The 19389-nt window shown below is 48.4% G+C and overlaps 1 protein-coding gene across 1 annotated transcript in view; it reads left to right on the top strand.

Annotated features, from left to right (window-relative positions):
- The window catches only part of TMCC1 (transmembrane and coiled-coil domain family 1), a 58364-nt gene extending 51250 nt beyond the window's left edge, over window positions 1–7114 (top strand). The window contains exons 3-4 of the mRNA XM_066558096.1: window positions 420–555; window positions 2880–7114. Coding sequence (XP_066414193.1) covers window positions 420–555; window positions 2880–3194 — 451 coding nt within the window. The 3' untranslated portion in view covers window positions 3195–7114. The remainder of the gene's footprint in view (window positions 1–419; window positions 556–2879) is intronic.
- The last annotated feature ends 12275 nt before the right edge of the window (window positions 7115–19389 follow it).

Genomic DNA, 19389 nt, shown 5'->3' on the forward strand with positions numbered 1-19389 from the left:
GTTCTCTGAGGCATCAGTCACATGTCATTTCTGTGTAATTTTTATGCCCATTACTGTTCCAAGTGTAGATAAAAACGCTTAGGAGTTTATGGTATTATAGAAGGGAGTTGTTTGGTTTACACAGAAGTTTGGTGAATACTTCATTCTATTCTTATTCTGTCCTCGATTTCTTGCATCACTTAACAGTTACCATGCAATTGTGTTTTCTCCAGGTTAGGAACAGTATCACAGAGTTTACTTGGTAGAAAGAAGTAATTCCCAGCAAGAGGGCATTAGTGCTAGAGTGTGCTGTGTGCTGACTGAGGCAGCCATGCTGGTTTCAGTACACAAGCCATGGTGTTCGTTGCTTGTTTGTCACTGGTGTCATTTTGCCATCCTCTTCTCATTAAAGCCATTGTACCGTGTGTTGTCATTTCTAGATGTGAAAGACTTGAAGAGCAGTTAAATGACCTGACTGAGCTCCACCAGAACGAGATTCTCAATTTAAAACAGGAGCTGGCCAGCATGGAGGAAAAGATTGCCTATCAGTCTTACGAGCGAGCCCGGGACATCCAGGTGGGTGACAGAACCAATGACCCAAGTCCTGCCCTTTGCCTGCTCTTTCAGGAACTCATTCACTTTTGAAATATGCCTGCACTTCAGTATTTGTTTTTAATCCTTGTAGCTTTATTGCTAAACTGCTGCATTCGAAAAGGTCCTTTTTCCATCTCTGACCTCTGGGTATCTCTCCAGGTAACGTCCTCTGTAAAGCAGGGCTGTGTCCCACACCAAGGGAACCTGCCACTCAGCTGGAGCAGAGCAAGAGCCAGAGCCCACTTTTGGTGCAGGTTTTTGTATTAGACACTCAATGGGCCGTGACCCAAACACTTTTTTACAGTCATGTTCCCAGTACATGGCCCTGGGGTGTGGTTGTGTCACTGATTTTACAGCAATGGTCACATACATCTAAGGAAAAATGGCTTTGTGTGTGCCCTGCATTGAGTCAGGAAACAGTTCTTTCTGTTGGCTTTGAAGAAATAAGGAGGTGTTTCTAAAAGTTTCTTTTAGTATGTAAAAAAGGTTGTGAAACAGAGATCTTGAAGTTGGAGGCCCTTCTACAAAGCAAAGCAGCTGCTGACCCTTACAGAGAAAGGCCTATTCAGAAACAAGTTTCTTGACTATTATAAGGACTTGCTGTGGTAGTTTTAACAGATATCTCAGTTCTGATTGCTAATGGGAAATATTTGTAGTGTGAGCAGAGAGTTGTAGTTTAAGAGTTCTCCCTTTTTCCTGCAGTGGTACTTCAGCCAGGTGATTTCCTCTGAAGACCAAGCAGGCTATGCTGTTCATACACCAGATGTAACTCTGATTGTCAAACATTCTTCCTGGTCACTGCTGTTTGGGACAGCTGAGCAATTCTGCCCTGTGCTTTCAGGGGTCTTAACCAAGGAGAGGCATTCATGTTTCATTGACCCCCACAGACATGATGCAGTGAGAAATGTAACAGGTGACAATGACCTTTAAGTTAAATTTAATCAGTGTCTGTGCACAGTGGTACAATGGCCCCTGGCAGTGTAAACAGGAGGCTCTCCCTTGGGGGAGTGTTACAACAGTCGGGTTTTGTTCTCCTCTCTAAATTCAGATGGCAGGAAGATTGAATTGAAGTGGGATTTCTCAACAGTTTTTTTTTAATTTTCATTGTATGATTCAGTACTTTTAGTGTAATCTTAAAAGTTGGGACAGCCTATTTCTCAGCACTGCTGGGGAAGAGGGAAGTGTTTTGTTGTATAAAAAACTATTTAAGAGCATGGGTTACTGTTGCAGAGGAACAGTCCTGGTTCCTTTTTTGGTGATCAGTCTGGGAAGGACTGCTGCAGACTTGTATATCATATTTGCAGTTGGCCTATGTGTCTGGAAAAGGTGACTCTTGAGGGGAGATTGGTGGAAATATTGTAACTTGGTATTTTCAAGAGCAGAAGTCTCTCTTGGTGTTAATTGCCTGAAAACCTCTCTCCCTCTCCCTAGCCCCCTGCATCGCATGTCACCAGTGTTTTAGTGCAGGTTGGGTTGGTCCAGTTGGGGTTCAGCCCGGTGAAAAGGTCTGACAAATCCCACTTGAGTCAGTGGGGCTTTAAAGAGGTGGATTTGTGCAGGGTAGTCTTCTCCTTACACCTCCTTTCATTTTGCCTCTTCCTGTAGGCAGTTCCATAAATCTCATGCTTCTTACCCTTCTAGATGTCTTTCCCCAGCTCTCACAGTCAGCTGGAGCTATGCCAGTGCCACAGCTTGCTGCAGTCTGGAGAAGATATCCTTCCTGCAATGGCAGCTGTGCAGTCCCAGCCATAGTGCCCCTCAGACCTTTCTCTGAGCTCACAGCTCATTAGGCAAGCGGAACACAGCTGAGCCTTTGGTAGTTATTTTTGTTGATGTAGTTTTCTGCAAGGTTGCCTAGTTTTCTGCAAAGGGGTCAGATAAGCACAAGTGACTCCAAGGAAGGTGATGGAAGTTGAGGTTCTGGGAATGCACATCCCAGAAGAAGATGAAGATTTCTGGCTAGGCACAGCACTTCTGTCCTCTGAGTGGCCTCTTGCTGAAAAAGCTGAAGTGACCAGGTGGCTGGGTAGCCCCCTTCTGGCAGAAGCTGTGGGGTTTCCCAGCCTAGCATCTCCATGTCAAGCTTTCTGGGTGTGGATGAGGTGCCGTGGTGTACTGCAGGCTGCAGTGCCCAGTCAGCAAGGGGCTTCTCACCTCGGAGAAGTGGCACTGCTTCCTCTGCTCCCACTGCAGGGCAGGAGCTCAGTGCACGAGCAGTGTGAGGTGAGGGGATGCTCCTGACTCGGCCTGGTCGGTGAGGTAACAAATGTGAGCTTGAGTAACCCAGTACATGCTCTTGCCCACAGGAAGCGCTGGAAGCGTGCCAGACGCGCATCTCCAAGATGGAGCTGCAGCAGCAGCAGCAGCAAGTGGTGCAGTTGGAGGGGCTGGAGAATGCCACAGCCAGGAACCTACTGGGGAAGTTCATCAACATCTTGCTGGCTGTCATGGCTGTCCTCCTCGTCTTTGTCTCCACTGTGGCCAACTGCGTTGTGCCCCTGATGAAGACTCGCAATAGGACGTTCAGCACTTTATTTATAGTGGTTTTCATTGCCTTTTTGTGGAAGCACTGGGATGCCATCACCGGCTACTTGGAACGATTCTTGTCTCCCCCCAGATGATGGTGGCAGGAATGGGCTGCGCCGCTCGCTCCTGGCGCTCCTGGTGAGCAAGTGTGGCAAAGATTAGTCAGCAACTACTCTGCTGAAGTTTTAAAGTGTCCGAGTGAATTTGTTTACATTTAGAATAACGTTTTTTCTCTGCAAGATGCATTGCAATAGTATTTTTTAGATTTTACTCAAGAACTCTTTTGTCGAGAATCCTGGATAATTTTTATGTAGCATGGTTCTCTTTGGATGCAAATCTTAAGATTCTTTAAAGTGTACAAAAGAAATGAATAAAACACAGAAATTTGGAGCATACCAATGGGCAGTTTAAATTGTGGCTTGAACTACTGTACTAAACCTGTCAGGAAGAAGAGAACGTGGTTAGCTTAAGATGAGCAAAGCTCAATCTAGTGCACAGCCTTGAATGATGGTACCACAGCAAACCTGTAACACTAAACTTTTACTGTGAAGTCTGCTCACATTCCATGTTCGAGTGAATGCGTTGAGTGGTTTCTTTCCTTAACAAGAGAAAAACAACAACGTGTGGATCTCTCCCAGCTCAGCATCTGGGTTCGCCGTTTGTGTTAACCTGACTTCAGTAACTTTCTGTAAGGCTGGCTAACTTGGCTGAGTATATGGAGTGGAAGCCTCATGCCATATACAGTAACTGCACAGTCGTGCTACAGTATTTTGAAGTAGTCCTTGAAATACATATACTCTTTAAGCAGAAGCCCTTGGTCGCACTTTTAAGGTTTTTTTTTAATATATGTATATTCACAGATTTAAAAAAAATCCGAACAGCATACTTGAAGAGTGTAATACTCAAACTCTCAGTGCTTCCTTATTGTTTCTAATAGGATTTTTTATTATAATTATAATTATTATTATTATTATTGGGGTTTTTTTTTGAAGGGGTTGGGAGGGTCATTACTTTTTTCTTTCAAATAAAGAAGTGATGTTTTTAAATGAAGAAATGCGTGAATAATTGTGAGCCGTCTTGTCCTGAAGCAGTTCTGAGAAGGGCAGAGAGTAGTTTCTAGTGTCAGGCTGTCAAATGCAGCACTGTCCATATGCCATTTGTCTGTCCTCCTGAGCTTAAAGATGCAGCATCATGGAAAACATCTGTTTTCTCCACACTTTTTTGTCATGCAGGGCTTTTTTTCCTTTTTCCACATGTGAAGGATGCTATGTTTGTATTTTTTGTTTGCATGTCATCTCTCATTCCTGGCCTCAGGATAAGAGCAAGGAATTTCTGTTCATCTCTTCCTAGGGAAAAGACAGGTTCTTTTGAGGAAAGAAATACTGACTCGACAGTTCACTTAACAGAATGGTTATCTCAAAAATAGTTCTAACTAAAAAAAAAAAAACAAACCAAACAAAAAAAATAAACAAACAAACAAAAAAAACCCAAAACCAACAAACAAACAAACAAAAAAACCCCTGAAAAGCGAAACCAAAGTTTTCCTCCTGTCAGGCTCTGGTAAGATTATTTGTGTGTCTGTATCTGTGGTGTGCCATCCTCTTTTTCAGCTACAAGGGACAGCACTTGGTGCAGACACCTGTGCAAATCCCAAAAGGAAATGCCAGCTTCAAATGCAGCCCCAAGTCTTCACAATGTGCCATTACTGGTGACTTGTTGGTACAGGTAGGCAGCCCTCAAGTCCAAGAAAACTGTGTTCATTCTGTGCTGATTTTTAACTGCTGTCCCTTTCACCATAACAGTGCCAAGATTCATCTTTTGTCTTCATGAAATCTAAAAAAAAACCCTCCAGGATTCTGTCAAAACCATTTATGGTGTTTAGTTAGGTCTTACTGTTTTCCTTCATTCCAGGATCAACTTCCCTCTAGGAATCAAATATTGCCCAAGTGACCTAAACCAGTTGAAAACGTACATGGGCATGTATGAGACATGTACAACGTACATATACACACATACATAGGCATTGTGCTATGATACAGATTCTGGGTTCTGAGAAATTCCCTCAAACAAGGTTAATACCTTGAGTGTTTTCTGATTGCCAGCAAAGGCAAACCCTCCACTGTCCAATCTTTCTTCCTCCAAGGGTTCTTTTTTTCTGTAGTCACAGGAAATTCAGGTGCCCTTCCCCCAGGGATCCCAGTACACCTCTCTGTCACCATGTGCACTAATCTGCTCCTGTCCTAATTAAAACTAAAACTAAAATAAAAAGATTGACAGCTGACTCAAGCCAAAACTGCTTGTGCTTTCACTGCAGTGCCACAGCCAGAGCAGGGGGGTGTGGCCATTCCTCCCCTTGCTCCCGGCTCCGCTGAGGCTCTTCTCTAGTGACTCGCATTTCTTGGCTAACTATCACCTTGCCATTTTGCAGGTTTTGTCAGAAACAAATGTGTGAATAACAGTAAGAACTGATTTGGCACATAACTGAAATACTTTGTTGCCTTTTTTTTTCCTGAAACCTGGCCTTTGTACCTCTTTTTCTCAGTCTTGTTCACACTACAATTGCTTAAGATAGGTTTTCATGTGGTCAAATCAGGAAGGAGTTAAAAGCCAGTGGCTCTGGACATTCAGTGTCTGTAGTATTTAAGGAAGTGTTGTCCCTCTTCTTTATATGCTAATTTCATTTCTTTTCTCAACTCTGTCATATTCAGTAAATATCATTTGCTAGCTTGCCAGAAGGTGCAGGTTTAATAGAAACTGACATCTCAGAACTCTTTGGTGAAGGGCCATATACATATGGGTCTGGACAAAGTGTCTGTCTCTTTCTCTCTCAACAGTTTCTTCCATTCCAGAAAGCTGTCTGCAGTAACGTCATGTATGATGCTGCATCCACTTCTCATATCCTAACACGACTGCCATGTGTTTTGCCTTTTGCACTAGCAGAACATTTTGGGGTTTTCCTCCCTCTTCAATTTGAAAGTCTGTGATGATTTCTGATAGCTTAATGATGATGTTGTTGGAAATGTGATTCTAGCTTTAAAGCTCCCTTTCCTTGTACATGGTGGTGTTTGCTTTCCTGATGGAGTGCTTCTGGGTGACGTGTAGAGAACAGTTTCTGCTGTGGATGTGAGTGCGTGCGTGAGTACCTTTAATAGCCTCCTTTGTAGATAAAAACTTTTTAGTGACCATCTCTGAGTTGCAGAATGTTTCCCAAAACATTTCATATTCAGAGTTGAAGTGATTCAGAAATTGCTTAGATGCGTTTAGCACATACTGCCTTGGCACATAAAAAGGGAAAATTACTATGGACTGTGTAAATTCCAGGAGCAGCACCTCCTTATTAACATTTGAGGGTTCAAGTGAAGTTCATCTGTTTCCCCTATTTCCTTCAATATAAAGAAGAAAGAAAATCTGGATGCAAAAAAAAAAAAAACAACTTTTAAAACTTTTATAAAGTTCTTTTTTCTCTCAGCCTCATTAGTTCATTTCAAGGGTATTCAGCATGCTCCCAGCAGTTACTCTATTGGTTTATTCCAATCCCATGTGTGCTTAGGTGGGATCAGATGAACTGCTGACTTACGTGCGTGTTACAGGAAAGCAGTCTGTCAGCTTTGAAAATATGCATTTTTAAAATTAAAAAAAGAAAAGGCATTATAACAAAAGAAGCCAAGCTACAAAGGGTTCAAGATTGAGTAGTTTTGCCAGTTTTTAAATGAATTCTGGAAGTGGCTAAAGAGTTACCCTGTGTGTCTGTGTTGTGTATGCCAGGTGGTATAGTCGTAGGCAATTGACTTAGCTGTAAGTGTGTTTTAAAAGTGTAAAAAAATAAACAGAAAAACTCACTTGCACGGGTTGAAAAGTACAGAAATGACACTTGTGAACGTAACACTGTAGTTTATAGATCTTAAGCTGCTAATTGTTGAGAGAGATTTACATTTGTCTTGTCTGATTGTCGCAGATTTATCTGTGGCAATTTTACTGTATATAAAAAACTTTAAATAAAGACCTCAGCTATTAACACCGGTCTAGTTTGGATCTTTCCGGAGGGGTGAGGGCAGGGGGGGGAGGTGCTGTCATGGAGAAGAAGAGGAGTGTGTCAAAACTGCTGAGCCCTGAGAGCTCAAAATGTCGGCAAGTTTTCCATAGCTCTGATTGTCAGACTTTATCCTACACTCAGCCGGCCACACACCACTAGGGCACAATGAAAATAAGCTGGTGTCAGTGTCTGGTCTTTGCACGTGGAGGAAAGGAGCAGCAGCATTGCATTCATCCTCATTGATCCTTTCCGGCCCCCTTGTGCCTGGGACAGCCTCTGGCAGGGTCCCTGCAGCCACACTGTGACTCAGTTTGCAGGTCAGTTCAGTCAGACTTACCCACGAAGTGTCTGTCTTGGAAGGACCAGAAGCTGGTCCTGTATTTTTCCACCACTGGTCTGTGGCCTGCCCTGTCCCAGATGAGAACAGCCCTTGCTCCTGTGGACTTTGTCCTTAAGGGTTTTCAGGGCCCTCTCTGTGTGACATGCGTATTTAGAGGCAGGTGCACTTGCAGCATCACCCGTGTGTCTCAGGGAGCTCGTGATGGAGCAGTTGCAGGCCTGGCTCAGTTTGGATGAGAAAGGCTGCAGCTGCCAGGACAGCACTCCTTAGCAGAAAGCTCCCTCTCCCTGAGCAGAGGCAAGAGACTGCACTATGTTGGTTGAGCCCCTGCTGTAAACAAGAGGTATTTTGGCTACTGTGTTTCATAGAAGAATTTCTGAATCCTTTGTTATTTGTACAAACTGAAAGTGAGCAGATTCCTCACTGGTGTGGAGAAGATACTTGTTCCTCTTGGGTTTTGGTCATGTGGTATCAGGAAGAACCAAGAAGGGAATGGAAACAATATTTTAAGGATAAAGGTACTGAGTCCTTCTCTCTGTTTTCACAGAGATGCAAGTACTGTAAAACCGGCAAGAGATCAAAAAGCAAAAGCAGCTGTTTGCAGGATTTTTCCCCCTGTAATCTCCTCACAACCAGAATGCAAATTCCAGCAGTTTATGCATGAAGCAAGTGCATGGTGCTGCTTTTGCTAGAGCTGTCTGGCTCAGGATGGGACGTGGTTGTGAGGGTAAATGATTCTTCATTCTTCTTTTGGGACGGTCACCTGAGAGGTGCTGGCTGTGGCTCAGGAGCAGCAGGGGGCCATGATGACCAAAAGTGAAAGCACTGGCCTACTCCCATGTCAACAGATTTAATCTGATGATGTAGGGGATTAGGTGGTGTTACTCAGCTTTTTGGTTAGTCTGTGGGAAGTGGTTTGATGGCTCCACCCAGGTCCTGGGGAACAAACAGGGATATGGCAAGGGTACAGCCAAGCTGGGTTGCAGCAGTGGAGGTGAGGAATTGACTGATGTTTCTCACTGGAGCAGTCATTCTCCCCGGCCAAATAACATCATTTTGATGTGCTAATAGTGGAAATTTTAGCAAACAGCCAGCTCCCTACCACAAAATACCAGTCTTTAAGTTGTTTCTTAAACACCAAATCAACTGGTGTTTAAGGGTTGGTCAGTAGTTCATCAGCCTCAGTGGATCCTCCCTCACTGACTGGAGTTAGAAATAGGAAGAGGGTTCTTTGCTGCCTGAGTTAGCATGAAATAGAATATCCCAGGGCAAACCAGCTTTGCTGAGTGGCTTGTACTCTAGCCAGATCCCCTCTGAAATTAGGAATAAGAGTCAACTTGAATTTGTTCTTGGCCTTTGTACCAGCCTTGTGCCAACCCTGGCCAAAGGGGAAAAAAGAAGTAATATTGCCTGAGAAGGGCCAGAGCAGGATGGGAAGATGCAGTGTGTTTTCAGCCCTCTTCCTCAGTGCAGCTGTTCCTGTAGTCCTGCCTGCTTTCAGGTGATACTCTCCTTGCCTTACAACCAAGAGGTCTGAAGGCATTCAAAAGTTCCTCCACTACACATAAAACAGTGTTTTCAGATTGGGGTCACCTATCAGACCTCTGTTGCGACAGCCTGAGGACACCTCTGGCTCCAAATCATTGTTTGAAGAACACCTTTATGCCTAATCCTGATTGTGACCTCCAGGGAGGAGGATGCCTGAGAGCCCATCTGGCCAGGACAGAGAAGCAGATGAGTGTGACACCACATTGTGCTATCTGGTCAGTCAGCTCCTCAATTCCACCTGATTCTGACACTACTGACACATCTGCCTATCACCGAGGTGCCTCCCCAGTCCCTGAGGGTGAACAGGAGCTCTGGGCCAAGCCAGCCCCCGTTCCTCCTCCGCTCTGCTGAGCGTGTCCCTGAAGGGGATGGGGCTGACACAGATGAGCGCACTGAGGGGGAGGCAGCTGCTCGGTTTGCTCTGGGAAGGAGCTGTGACAGCATGGCTCATGCTTGTCTCAGACACACCCTGAGAACTAAACGAGATAGTTTACAAATACCCCATCCTGTTTACCTGGGCAAAGGATCCTGAGAAGAGAACAGGGACTGAACGAGGAAGCGGGTGATGTTTCACAGATGGAGCACTCCTCAGCAGAAAACATCTTCAAGGAAGCAACATCCCTCGACCCTCCTGATTGTTGTCTCACACGTCTTGAAGCAGTTGTGACCCTTGGCATGGGTAAAATAGTCTTGTCCCACACTGCTCAAGAGCTTGGGCTATGTTCCTCCAAAAATGTTTCTTTGAAAGATCATTCACTTTTTTCAGATCAGCTCTCCACCTCCATTGGGCACATCGGCATTTCCCTCCACCTCTGGAAACAGACTGGTAGGTAGGTATCAGCTGGCATTCCATCCGTCCCGTCCATTGCTTTCCCAGCTGGTAAAGGCCGGTTGTTGCTGGGAGCAGCCAGACTGGCCCAGGCGGGGCCGAGTCTTCGCTACCCCGAGTGCCCAGAGCCGGGCCAGGGGGTGCCTGGGGCGCTGCTGGCTCGAAGTTATAGGGCCGGGATCTGGACCGGCTGATGGGAGCCCTTTTGATCTCGGAGTTAACGGAGGGGCCCTGACGGCTTCGAAGGCTCCGGCCCGCGTGACCCGCGCGGGTCCCTCCGCGCCCTGAGGGGACTCGCGACCTCCTCGGCTCTGAGGCCGCCTGGCGGCGGTGCCTGGCACTGCACGTGCGCGCGCCCGCGGTCTCAGGCGACCCCTGGCGGCCACGTCCGGCAGCGCGGGCGGAGCCCTTGGGCAGCGGCCGGGCCCGGGAGCCGCGGGTCTCTCTCCGCGGGGGCTGCGGCTTGGCCGCCGTGCCCCTGCACCCCGCGGGGCCGGGCTGCACCCGGCAGCGGCGGGAGGGTGCGCAGAGGACATGGCAACGGGCACCGAGAGCGGGGAAGCCGGCACAACCCAGCCCGCCCACTTGCAGGCACTGCCGGAGCGCCCCGGCTCTGCCGCTGACTGCTCGGTCAGGGCTGCCGCATCCCGGAGCAGCGTTGTGCAGCGGGAGGGCACGTGCAGACCCGGACCTGCTCGGTCATACAAACACCTCGCCGAGGCTATCCCGGGCTCCGGGGCATCCCGGATGTACCAACGGCCTTGCCATGCAAATGTCCCGGCCGCTCCACCGCCGGGCCACGGGCAGCAGCTGCAGCAGCACGCCGAAGTCCCTGTGCTGGTTCTGCTGGGCAGGACCCCTCTCCCCCATGGTTCAGCATCATTACAGCAGTAACTCAGTGGTTGTTACTGCTCGGATGCAGTTCGGTATCGTGTTGGCTCGGATGAGGAGGAGCCTCTCTCTCCCTGCTCAGGCTTTGCAGGCCCTCTCCCGATCCTGCACAGGGCAGCCAGGCCTGTGCTCGGCTCCGTTGCCCACCTGGAGAGAGAATAGGCAGACACAGGCTGCAGCTCTGCAATGCCTCGTGCTCCCCGCTCTGAAGGGAGCCATTCCGAGGGGTAATTGTTCATGGGACATGCTTGACGGCCCTCAAACCAGCAGTCACATACGGCTGAATGCACTGCTTCTGTTGTTAAGCATGGTTGGGTCTGTGATTACAGTGGAAATCAGTCATTTGCCTGATCTGGACCTTCCCTCCCTTCTCCTCAAAGTGAGGGTGGAGTCTACAAAGATCTGCTAACATGCTCCTCCCTGCTTCATCCACTGCAGCTCTGCTGAGCACTCAGACCTGATCTCCTGCTGCTGCCTCTCCTGTTCCCATTCCTGCTCCCATTCGTGATGTCTTTGCTCGCAGTTCTGGCTCTAGAGGCTTGGTGTCTCCTCTAGCTCCCAGAAAACGTGCTGTCCTGTTTGCTGGCTTGTCCCAGAAACAAAGGGGAAACCATGCTGATCAAGGCTCCCAAGCACCAGCCTCAGCCCTGCTCTATTGGAGTGGTGTCCCTACCTAGAGAACTCACACACAAAGGAACTTTTTCTTGGATGCAGGGTAGCTTCCTAAGAGAAAAGGAAATTGAAAAATCATATGAAATTTTGAGGTTCTTTGAGAACAGGACAGAGAAAACATAGCAACAGTGGCTACATTGATAAATTCTGCATTTCCTGACACAGGCTGGGAAGGAGGGATCCCTGCAGCGGCAGGACCGCAGAGTGATGGGGGCTGGAGGTGGCAGACAGGCCAGCTCAGCAGGCACATGGCAGTGCAAACAGAGCTGGCAAGCACAAGCTGCCTGTGGGCCCGGGGCAAGATAAACCTGCAGATTTTCAGCCTGAAGGTGTTCCTGTTCCCTCCTATTAGCAAAATACCCATCATCCTTCTGCCACATCCCCCTTCGAGAAGTTGCCAAGAGCTGCACCTTTTTCCAGGTATTACCTACATCGTTAATTACTGGGGGCAAGGTGTGGCCTCATCTGAAAATGGGGAGGCTGTGGAGTGAGGGCTGTGGGGCCAGGGCACAACTGTGAGTTGAGAAATGCAGGGAACTGTCTGGGAAAAGGCTTTTAATTGAGCTGCTGAAATCCTTCCCCCTCTCCCCATCAACAGAATGAAACTGGGTGTTTTGCTGTCCAAGATAATATTTTGTTTTGCTCTGGTGTATGGACAGTTGTGGGAGCTGCTGGTGGAACCCCGTGCAGGAATTCAAGGAATGTAAAAGGTGAGTGAGCCGGTGTGTCAGGTCCTTGTGTGGGGAAAGCTCAGCCCCACGGCGGGCTGTCCGCGCCGCAGAGCCGAGCCCGGGGCCGGGGCTGGGCGCTGCGAGGGCACCGGCGGGCGGGAGGGCACGGAGGCTCCGGCAGCGCGGCCCCGGCGCAGCCGCTCCTGCCGCGGGTGCTCGCAGGGAGCCCGGAGGCAGCTGCTCTGCAGGGCTGGGACACCGGGGCAGCCTCGGCTTTTCCTCACTGCCGGCTGACGAGCCCAGGGCTGTGCAGAGCAGCAGCGAAGCTCGCCGTGCCTGGACCCCCGGCCTGACACAGAAACACACGCGAGGCACGGCTGGTCAGGATTATCGCCCTTGCTAGGCTGACCTAAACGTGCTTTACACACGGAGGTACCAGTGAGCAGGTGCGATAATGGCAGTGGAGTAGTTGGATTGCTACTATCTGGGTTACAAAGGGCTTGTATTTAATCATGCTCAATTTTCTTTCCCTGATGCTGAGTTTCTGCTCTGGTGCAGGGCTCACCAGTGCCCAAAGCAGCAGCAAGGCAGCAGGTGCCTGCACCCCAGAGACCTGCCCAGGTACCACCCTGGGATGATGGTTGGAGCAGAATCGTTGCAGGCATCAAGCCCAAGCTCAGTACAGAGGTGCTGAAGGACTCCTCACGTGACAACCAGCTTCCAGGGGACAGTGGGTGGGTGAAGCCCCTCTGAGATGGCTTGGCTCACACCTCATGCTGGTGTGATTGTGGCTGTGGCACCTGGCAGAGATGGTCCATCCACACTCTGCTGCCTTCTATTTTTAGGATTCCCCTTGGAGCATGTGAATGGAGTATCTGCTGTCCCTGCAGATCTTATCAGGGCAATGCTGAGTCTCAGCTGCTGGTAGACCACTGCCTCCCTCTGAGATGAAGGCATTGGGAAAGGTCACGGGCCCAGAGACAGCCAAGGCCAGCCAGGACTGTAATGATCCTCCTGGCTACACCACTCAGACCAAAGGCATCACACAGGGGTTTCCCCTTGCTGAGGCATCTCCCTGCACTGAGACTGGGGACAGAGTGGGACGAGGTCAGTCCAGGGTACCCCTGCATAGTCAGGGAGCCAGCAGCCCCAGTGCTGTGTCAGCCACCAGCAGCTCAGAGAGCCAGTGCAGGAGTGGGGTGGATAGTGCTGGTGCCCCAACTGCCTCCCCCCAGTGACACCAGGCCACATCCAGGCTGCAGGCATAGACTGAGCATCAGGAAAGTTCTGATGGCCAGTGGGGGCCCTAAGACTCACTGCTGGCTCCACTGGCAGCAGCACTTCGAGGCCCCACTGGACGAGCTCCTGTTTGCTCCCAGAGGTGGGAGATCTGGTGCAGGCTTTGGGAGGGAGAGGAGGCAGAATAGAGCAGGAACTGGCTGGGCTTTTGTTGCTGTGCTTCTTGTTTCCACTGCCTGTGGCCATCCCTCCTGAGACCAGACCATGGTTTTTAAGGGTGCTGGTTTTTCTTCTCTGTTAGCCTGCTCTAGCCCTGACTCGCTTCCTTTCCCACTGTTGTGCCATTGGGAATGCTGAAGAATGTCCTTCTGTTCCCATCCTGGAGGCTGGCAAAGCAGGGACTGCTGTACTTTGCTGTTTCCTTCAGCACAAGCAGTGTCAGTAACTTGTCACTGACACAGGCTGAGGTTCAGGCTCCCCTAATCACTGCTCCCCCCATGGCCTCCTGAGCAGCAGTGAGGCACTAGTGATCAACACGAATCAGTGATTGAGCTTGTTTTGTTTATTGTTGGCTTTCAGCTTGTGGGCTCTTGCCCAGGTTTGTTTTGGTTTTGTTTTTTTTTCTGGAGCATCTGGAACCCCAGAGAATTTCTGACTGTGCAGGTAGTTGTCACAACATCCAGATCGTGACACCCCATCCCTGTCCTTTTAGGGGAAATCTGTGGAGGGCTGAAGATTTTAATCAAGTAAGTTTCTAACACAGGCTTGGAACTCTGGTTAAGAATGTGTTAATTAATACTCAGGGTTCCTGCCAAGCAGCCTGGGAGGCCAGTCCTCCTCCAGCCAGGTGTGGGGAGGTGACATGACAAGGTCTCTGATGGTATTGCCTAAGGTCTCTTGGCGAGGTGGGAGAGATGTTGGAGCACCTGCCATCCTCCAGTGCATCCCCTCTGTCCTGTGGGGGGCAGATCAGTTTTTGTCATGGTCAGAAAAAAATAAAAATCACAAAGCCTGGTTGCTTGTCCACCTTGAATTACTATCAGTTTTGACAAGCTATGTCTCTTGGCTCCCAGGATACTGCCAGCTGAATTTAATGCTGTTGATTTGATAATATATCTAATCTGACTTTCTTGAAAATGCCCAGTATATGAGAGCTTCTGTTTTCTTACTTGAACCATCTTCCCTCTTTGCCTTCTTTCTCTTTCCCAGCTGGGGCCAATCTGTCTGGGAAATAGTCCAATTTATTTCCATCTGATGGGAGCGGATCCCAGCTCCATTCCTTCCGTCTACTTCAGAGTTGAAATCAGCCTAGGTCATTATTTTGAAATCCCTCATTTTCCTGCTCTGCATTTTTGCTGCAGCTTTTCTCCCTCATCAGAGGCATCAGTGGAAACACCTCCAAATATCTCTTTCTGAGGGGTTTTCCCAGAGCAGCCATCACGCAGTCAGCATGACCTGGTTGATTGAGGTCCAGACAAGGTGTTCCCCACAGTTTAGACCTTCCTGTGGTCTGAGCAGAAGCACCAGTATTCCATGTTGGATAAAACTTAAACTAGCAGGTCTGGCCAGGCCTCAGTCTTCCCACAATCATCCCCTGAGGGTCAAGGCACACAGCACTTTCTCTCCTGTGCCTCTCATGGCTGCTGCTCACCATGCGGGACAGCCAGGTGTCTGTTATTCAGCAGCATGTGGTGAATGGACCCATCTGCTTTTGCTCCTGAGGGGATCCCCTGGGTGGGCCCTGGACCTTGGCTCTGCCAGTGTGGGGGCACCAGTGCTGCTCCACGTGGGGAGGGATTTGCTGTTCTGCTCCACTGCCCTCCTCCACTTGCCATGGTGCCTACCTGGGGCTGCAGTTCCACCTCTGAAATGGGCCCTGAGCTGCTTCTAACTTTATTCTGGTGACAAGAGAATCACAGCTGAATTGTCCAGTTTATGGATCCCCAAATAAATTAACTGTGATTAATAAGCCACTGCCAGAATGAACCACACTGCAGGCTTATCTGTGTAATCCCTGTTTGTGTGTTTAAAGACTGACAGGAGTGCCAAAGAAAAATCCAGACAAAAAGATAAGGGCTGAAGATGCAGGATGATGTCTTGAAAATTTAATTTAGCAGAGAAAATATCCCTTCTAAAACCACTTTATTAACTGCTGTCAAGTGAAAGCCATTTGGCCTTCACGTGCTGTGGATGAATTCAGCCAAGTTGTGTCAGACTGCTCTGAAGTGTGGCGAGTGCCATGACCCGGGCCCTTCCCTGGGCTCTGGGTGCGTAAAATCTGCATGATTGCTCTGCAATGGGGCTTGTCAGCAGGGACTGCAGCTGGGTTATGAATCACTTTAATTTGTCATGTGAGCTGGTTTCACACCAGCATCTCTGGAGGGAAAATGCTGGAAAACTGGGGGAGGGAGGAGAGGGGGAATGTCAGATGCTACCCTCCTCTTCTATTCCCCCCCCCCCCACCCCGGGTTCTTGATGGAAATTATTTTCCCTCTCCACCAGCTAATGACTAGTCCTAAATTAATAAGATGGAGAGAAGTGGCCAATATCAAATGTATGTGTTTTGTTTTCACTTCTGAGTTGAAGGTGGCCACAAGTCATAGTCTGTAATGATGGGGGGTGTTATCAGTCACACAATCTGACATTTTGCCAAAAGGTCTCTTTTGTCTCTTCTCTGAAGTGTGAAAATAAGGGATGTTGTTTCTGGTGTTCTGTAAAGAAAAATGTGAGTTGCAGAGCCTTAAGGAGCCATTAGATGAAGGAAACCAAAGAAGGAAAGAAAAGTCAAGACCTCTTTCTTCAGATAATTCCACAAATACTGGACCTCTAGGGACACTTAATGGAAAACATTTTAGGAAGCACCTGAAAATCTGCCATGAAAATTTCCCATCCTGGTCATCCCATTGTCTCCTGCATCCTTTATTTGTGTAATCCTGAGAAAAACCAAAAATTCAGATAATAATTTGATTTTTCCTTTATTTTGTACTTACTTATTCAGTTGCTGTTAAGGACAATAAAAATGAAATTACCCACTCCTGACTGAGTTCCCTCAACACTTAGGTAAAGTACAGAATTATACAAAACATCTAGATTCCCACTGCATGTTATCCTAAGCAGCAAAAGCATAAACCAAACATAAGCCCCTCTATGGAGACAGATTATTCACCCACCAAAAGAATTACTCACTGTGGGCAAGGAGGCTTTTACAAGGTTGAATTTTAGGCATGCAGATGAATGTTACAGCTGGTAAGAATTCATTAGTCAATGAATCTGCAGCAAAGAAAAAAGGAGACAGAGATTTGTTTTTCTTAAGTGGAAAGGGTCCCACATTATGATGCTGTAAAATGAATGCCCTGATCTCTTCCTTTCTCAAATCAGAAAAGTGTTTGGTTGTCTGTTTTAGCTTTAAGCTCACAATAAGATCTCCTGAAATTAAAGATTTACTTGTTTTCTTCAATAGAGTGGTACCATTAGACATCTCGAGAGACAGCTGCTTCCTAGAGAGGGGCAGAAGTGCGAAGGTACAATCCAAATGCCTTTTCCAGTGCTCCCCTCAGCAGGCTGCCTCTCCTCTCCACGTGTGCCCAGAGCCAGGGACCCGTGTGGCCGCTGCACAGCCTGGTTTGTGGCTCTGGGGGCACCTGGCAACATCAGGCTGAGAAAGGAGCTCCGTCTTGTCCTGGTCACCCAGCCAGCCAAGCCCTCAGCTCTGGCCAACAAGCTGTTTGTAATTGTGGCCTTGCAGCAGGCAGCTCCTCACAGCAGCGAGCTGCAGTCCTGGTAAACAGCATATGTGAGAATGAGCTGGTGGAGCTGCCATAAAGAGTTTTCCTTCTTCCAGATTCTGGCTCCCCCACCAGCCACAGACCTGCTGCTGGAGCGAGCAGAGCCCAGCTCTCGGCAGCGCGGACGGGGATTGGAAAAACATCACCCCCAACAGACGGGAGCTGCGTGCGGCCCCGGGAGCGGCTCCGGCCGCAGCACAGCACACCTGTGCTACCTGAGCACCCGTGCTCAAGGCTGCTGCGCTCGCCTGCCTGTGTGCAGCAGGCATTCAGACGTGCCGTGCACATCTACTGCTGCCCAAAGGACCAGCTTCCTCGCTTTCTTTGTATTTCCTGAATCCATTCACTCTTCTCTTGGTTTCTCTGATGCTTCCCTTGCCCCTTCCTCCAAAGACTGTGTGGAGGATGCACACATGAAAGGAAGGAAGAGTTGGCCTCTTAGGGAGGAAGTAGACATTAGTACTTTTTTTTTTTGGTCCAATTTTGGAACAAAAAAGCTCCAGCCAGGAACCGGTCTGATTAGGTCTTAGGATTAAACAGATGCAAAGTTTCATGTGACAAGTAAAGTGGCCCATGGAAACTGATGAATTTTTACATGCTGTTGTTCCCCATCTCTTGCATGGGATCAGAGCTGTTAGATCTGTATCTGATTAAGGGTGAGACAGCACAGTAACAAGAGTGTTGGCTACCAGTTTCTTAATGGTCATTCTGGAGCTGGTGTGTAATATTCTTTTGAAATAAAGACCACGAACAGGTCTTCTCACTTTAAAACAACCCCACTTCTTTCTATCTTAAAAAGAATGAAAGGAGAACAGCTTTGTTAACAGTGCCAGAGCTGGAGCAGAGGTGCATTTACGTTCCAAAACTTGCATTAATGCCCAGCTGCAAGAGTTTCCAAGCAGGGTGAAAGCCAGCAAGTCAAAGGAGTTGGACAATTACACTCATTTGTCTGCCTTGTTGGCATTGAAATAATTCAGGCAAGGCCAACTGTGTCACTGAGATTCTCTAAGGTATAATTTAGGCATGAGATGTTTACAATCAGCTCTCATTTGCATCAGCTGCGAGAAAAACAGAGAATTTATTGGTTATTTCAACTGGTAGGTTAACTACTAGTTTAACCACTAATATTTATTCAACCTTCTGCATCTGAACAGCCCCACGGCCAGATCCTGCACTCTAGCTGCCATGCTTGCTCTGCAAGTTTCCTGCAAGTGAGAGAGGAGCAAGGCCAGGACCTACTACTGTGGTTCAAGTTTTGCAAAGCAGAATTGATGCCTGACTTATGTGAGTGTCTGACTGAGAGCCCAGAACAGTCAGAGGTGTTGGGAATCATATGCACACCGTTTTTCAGTCCCAGGAACAAGCTAGAACAAAGATGCAGTTTGCTATGGGCCATGCTCTGTGTGCCTGCCAGTGGTGGTTACAGAACTGCTTAGCAAAGGGCTTGATAAAATCAGTGGGGTCGTTTGTGAGCTAGGAAGTGCCTCCATGTGTGTCAGGATCTTGGGGACTGCCCCCCAGACTGCTTTGTGAGTGCTGCACAAGGAAGTCTAAACGCTGCTAAGCAAGGCTGCAGTGAGCAAGGTGACGGACTGACAGATTTGATTGAAACTGGACGTAAGTTTTGCTGGGTTTTTTTTTAATCCTAGACTTAAAAAACATCAGTTAGAAGAGGAACATTGATGGAGAACACCGAGGGAGACGAGAAGATTAGGAGGTCAGATTCCAGGCTACAGAAATCTCTGTAGGCTGCGTGGCTCTGTCCATCTTGGGCAGCTGGCATGGGTTGCAGGGGAGAGGCTAATGACTGCTGGCTGTGATGGCTTTGGTGCTGCTCATACCCCCTCTCCAGGAACTGACCCAAGCCTTTCAGCTAATTCCTGCATGCTAGTGGCTCTCTCTTTGCGAACGAATCTTTGGTATTTAGCTGCCTGGCCTGAAAGGACTATTCTTAGGGAGGAGAAAGATCCCATATTTCATCCTAAAGGCACCTAGTGAAATGCATGTTTTCCCATTGTGACCCCTGACAGATTCCTGGCCATCTCCCCTGGCCGGCATTTACCAGGGAGAAGTTAAACAGCCCTGTGGCTGACCCTACAGAGTGGGAGGGAGACTGACCCTAGTCCTGCCCTGGCTGGAGGTTGTGCTGGTGATTGCAGGAGGTGGGGATCCCAGGTTTGGGTCTTGGAGGAGACAAAAGCTGCCAGAGCCCAAATCTGACCTGATGGTGTGTCACGGGATTTGCCTCCTTCCAGCTTTTGGTGAACAAATCCTGCCAATCC

The sequence above is a fragment of the Molothrus aeneus genome, chromosome 12 (assembly GCF_037042795.1).
Source record: "Molothrus aeneus isolate 106 chromosome 12, BPBGC_Maene_1.0, whole genome shotgun sequence".
NCBI classification, from domain to species: Eukaryota; Metazoa; Chordata; class Aves; order Passeriformes; family Icteridae; genus Molothrus; species Molothrus aeneus.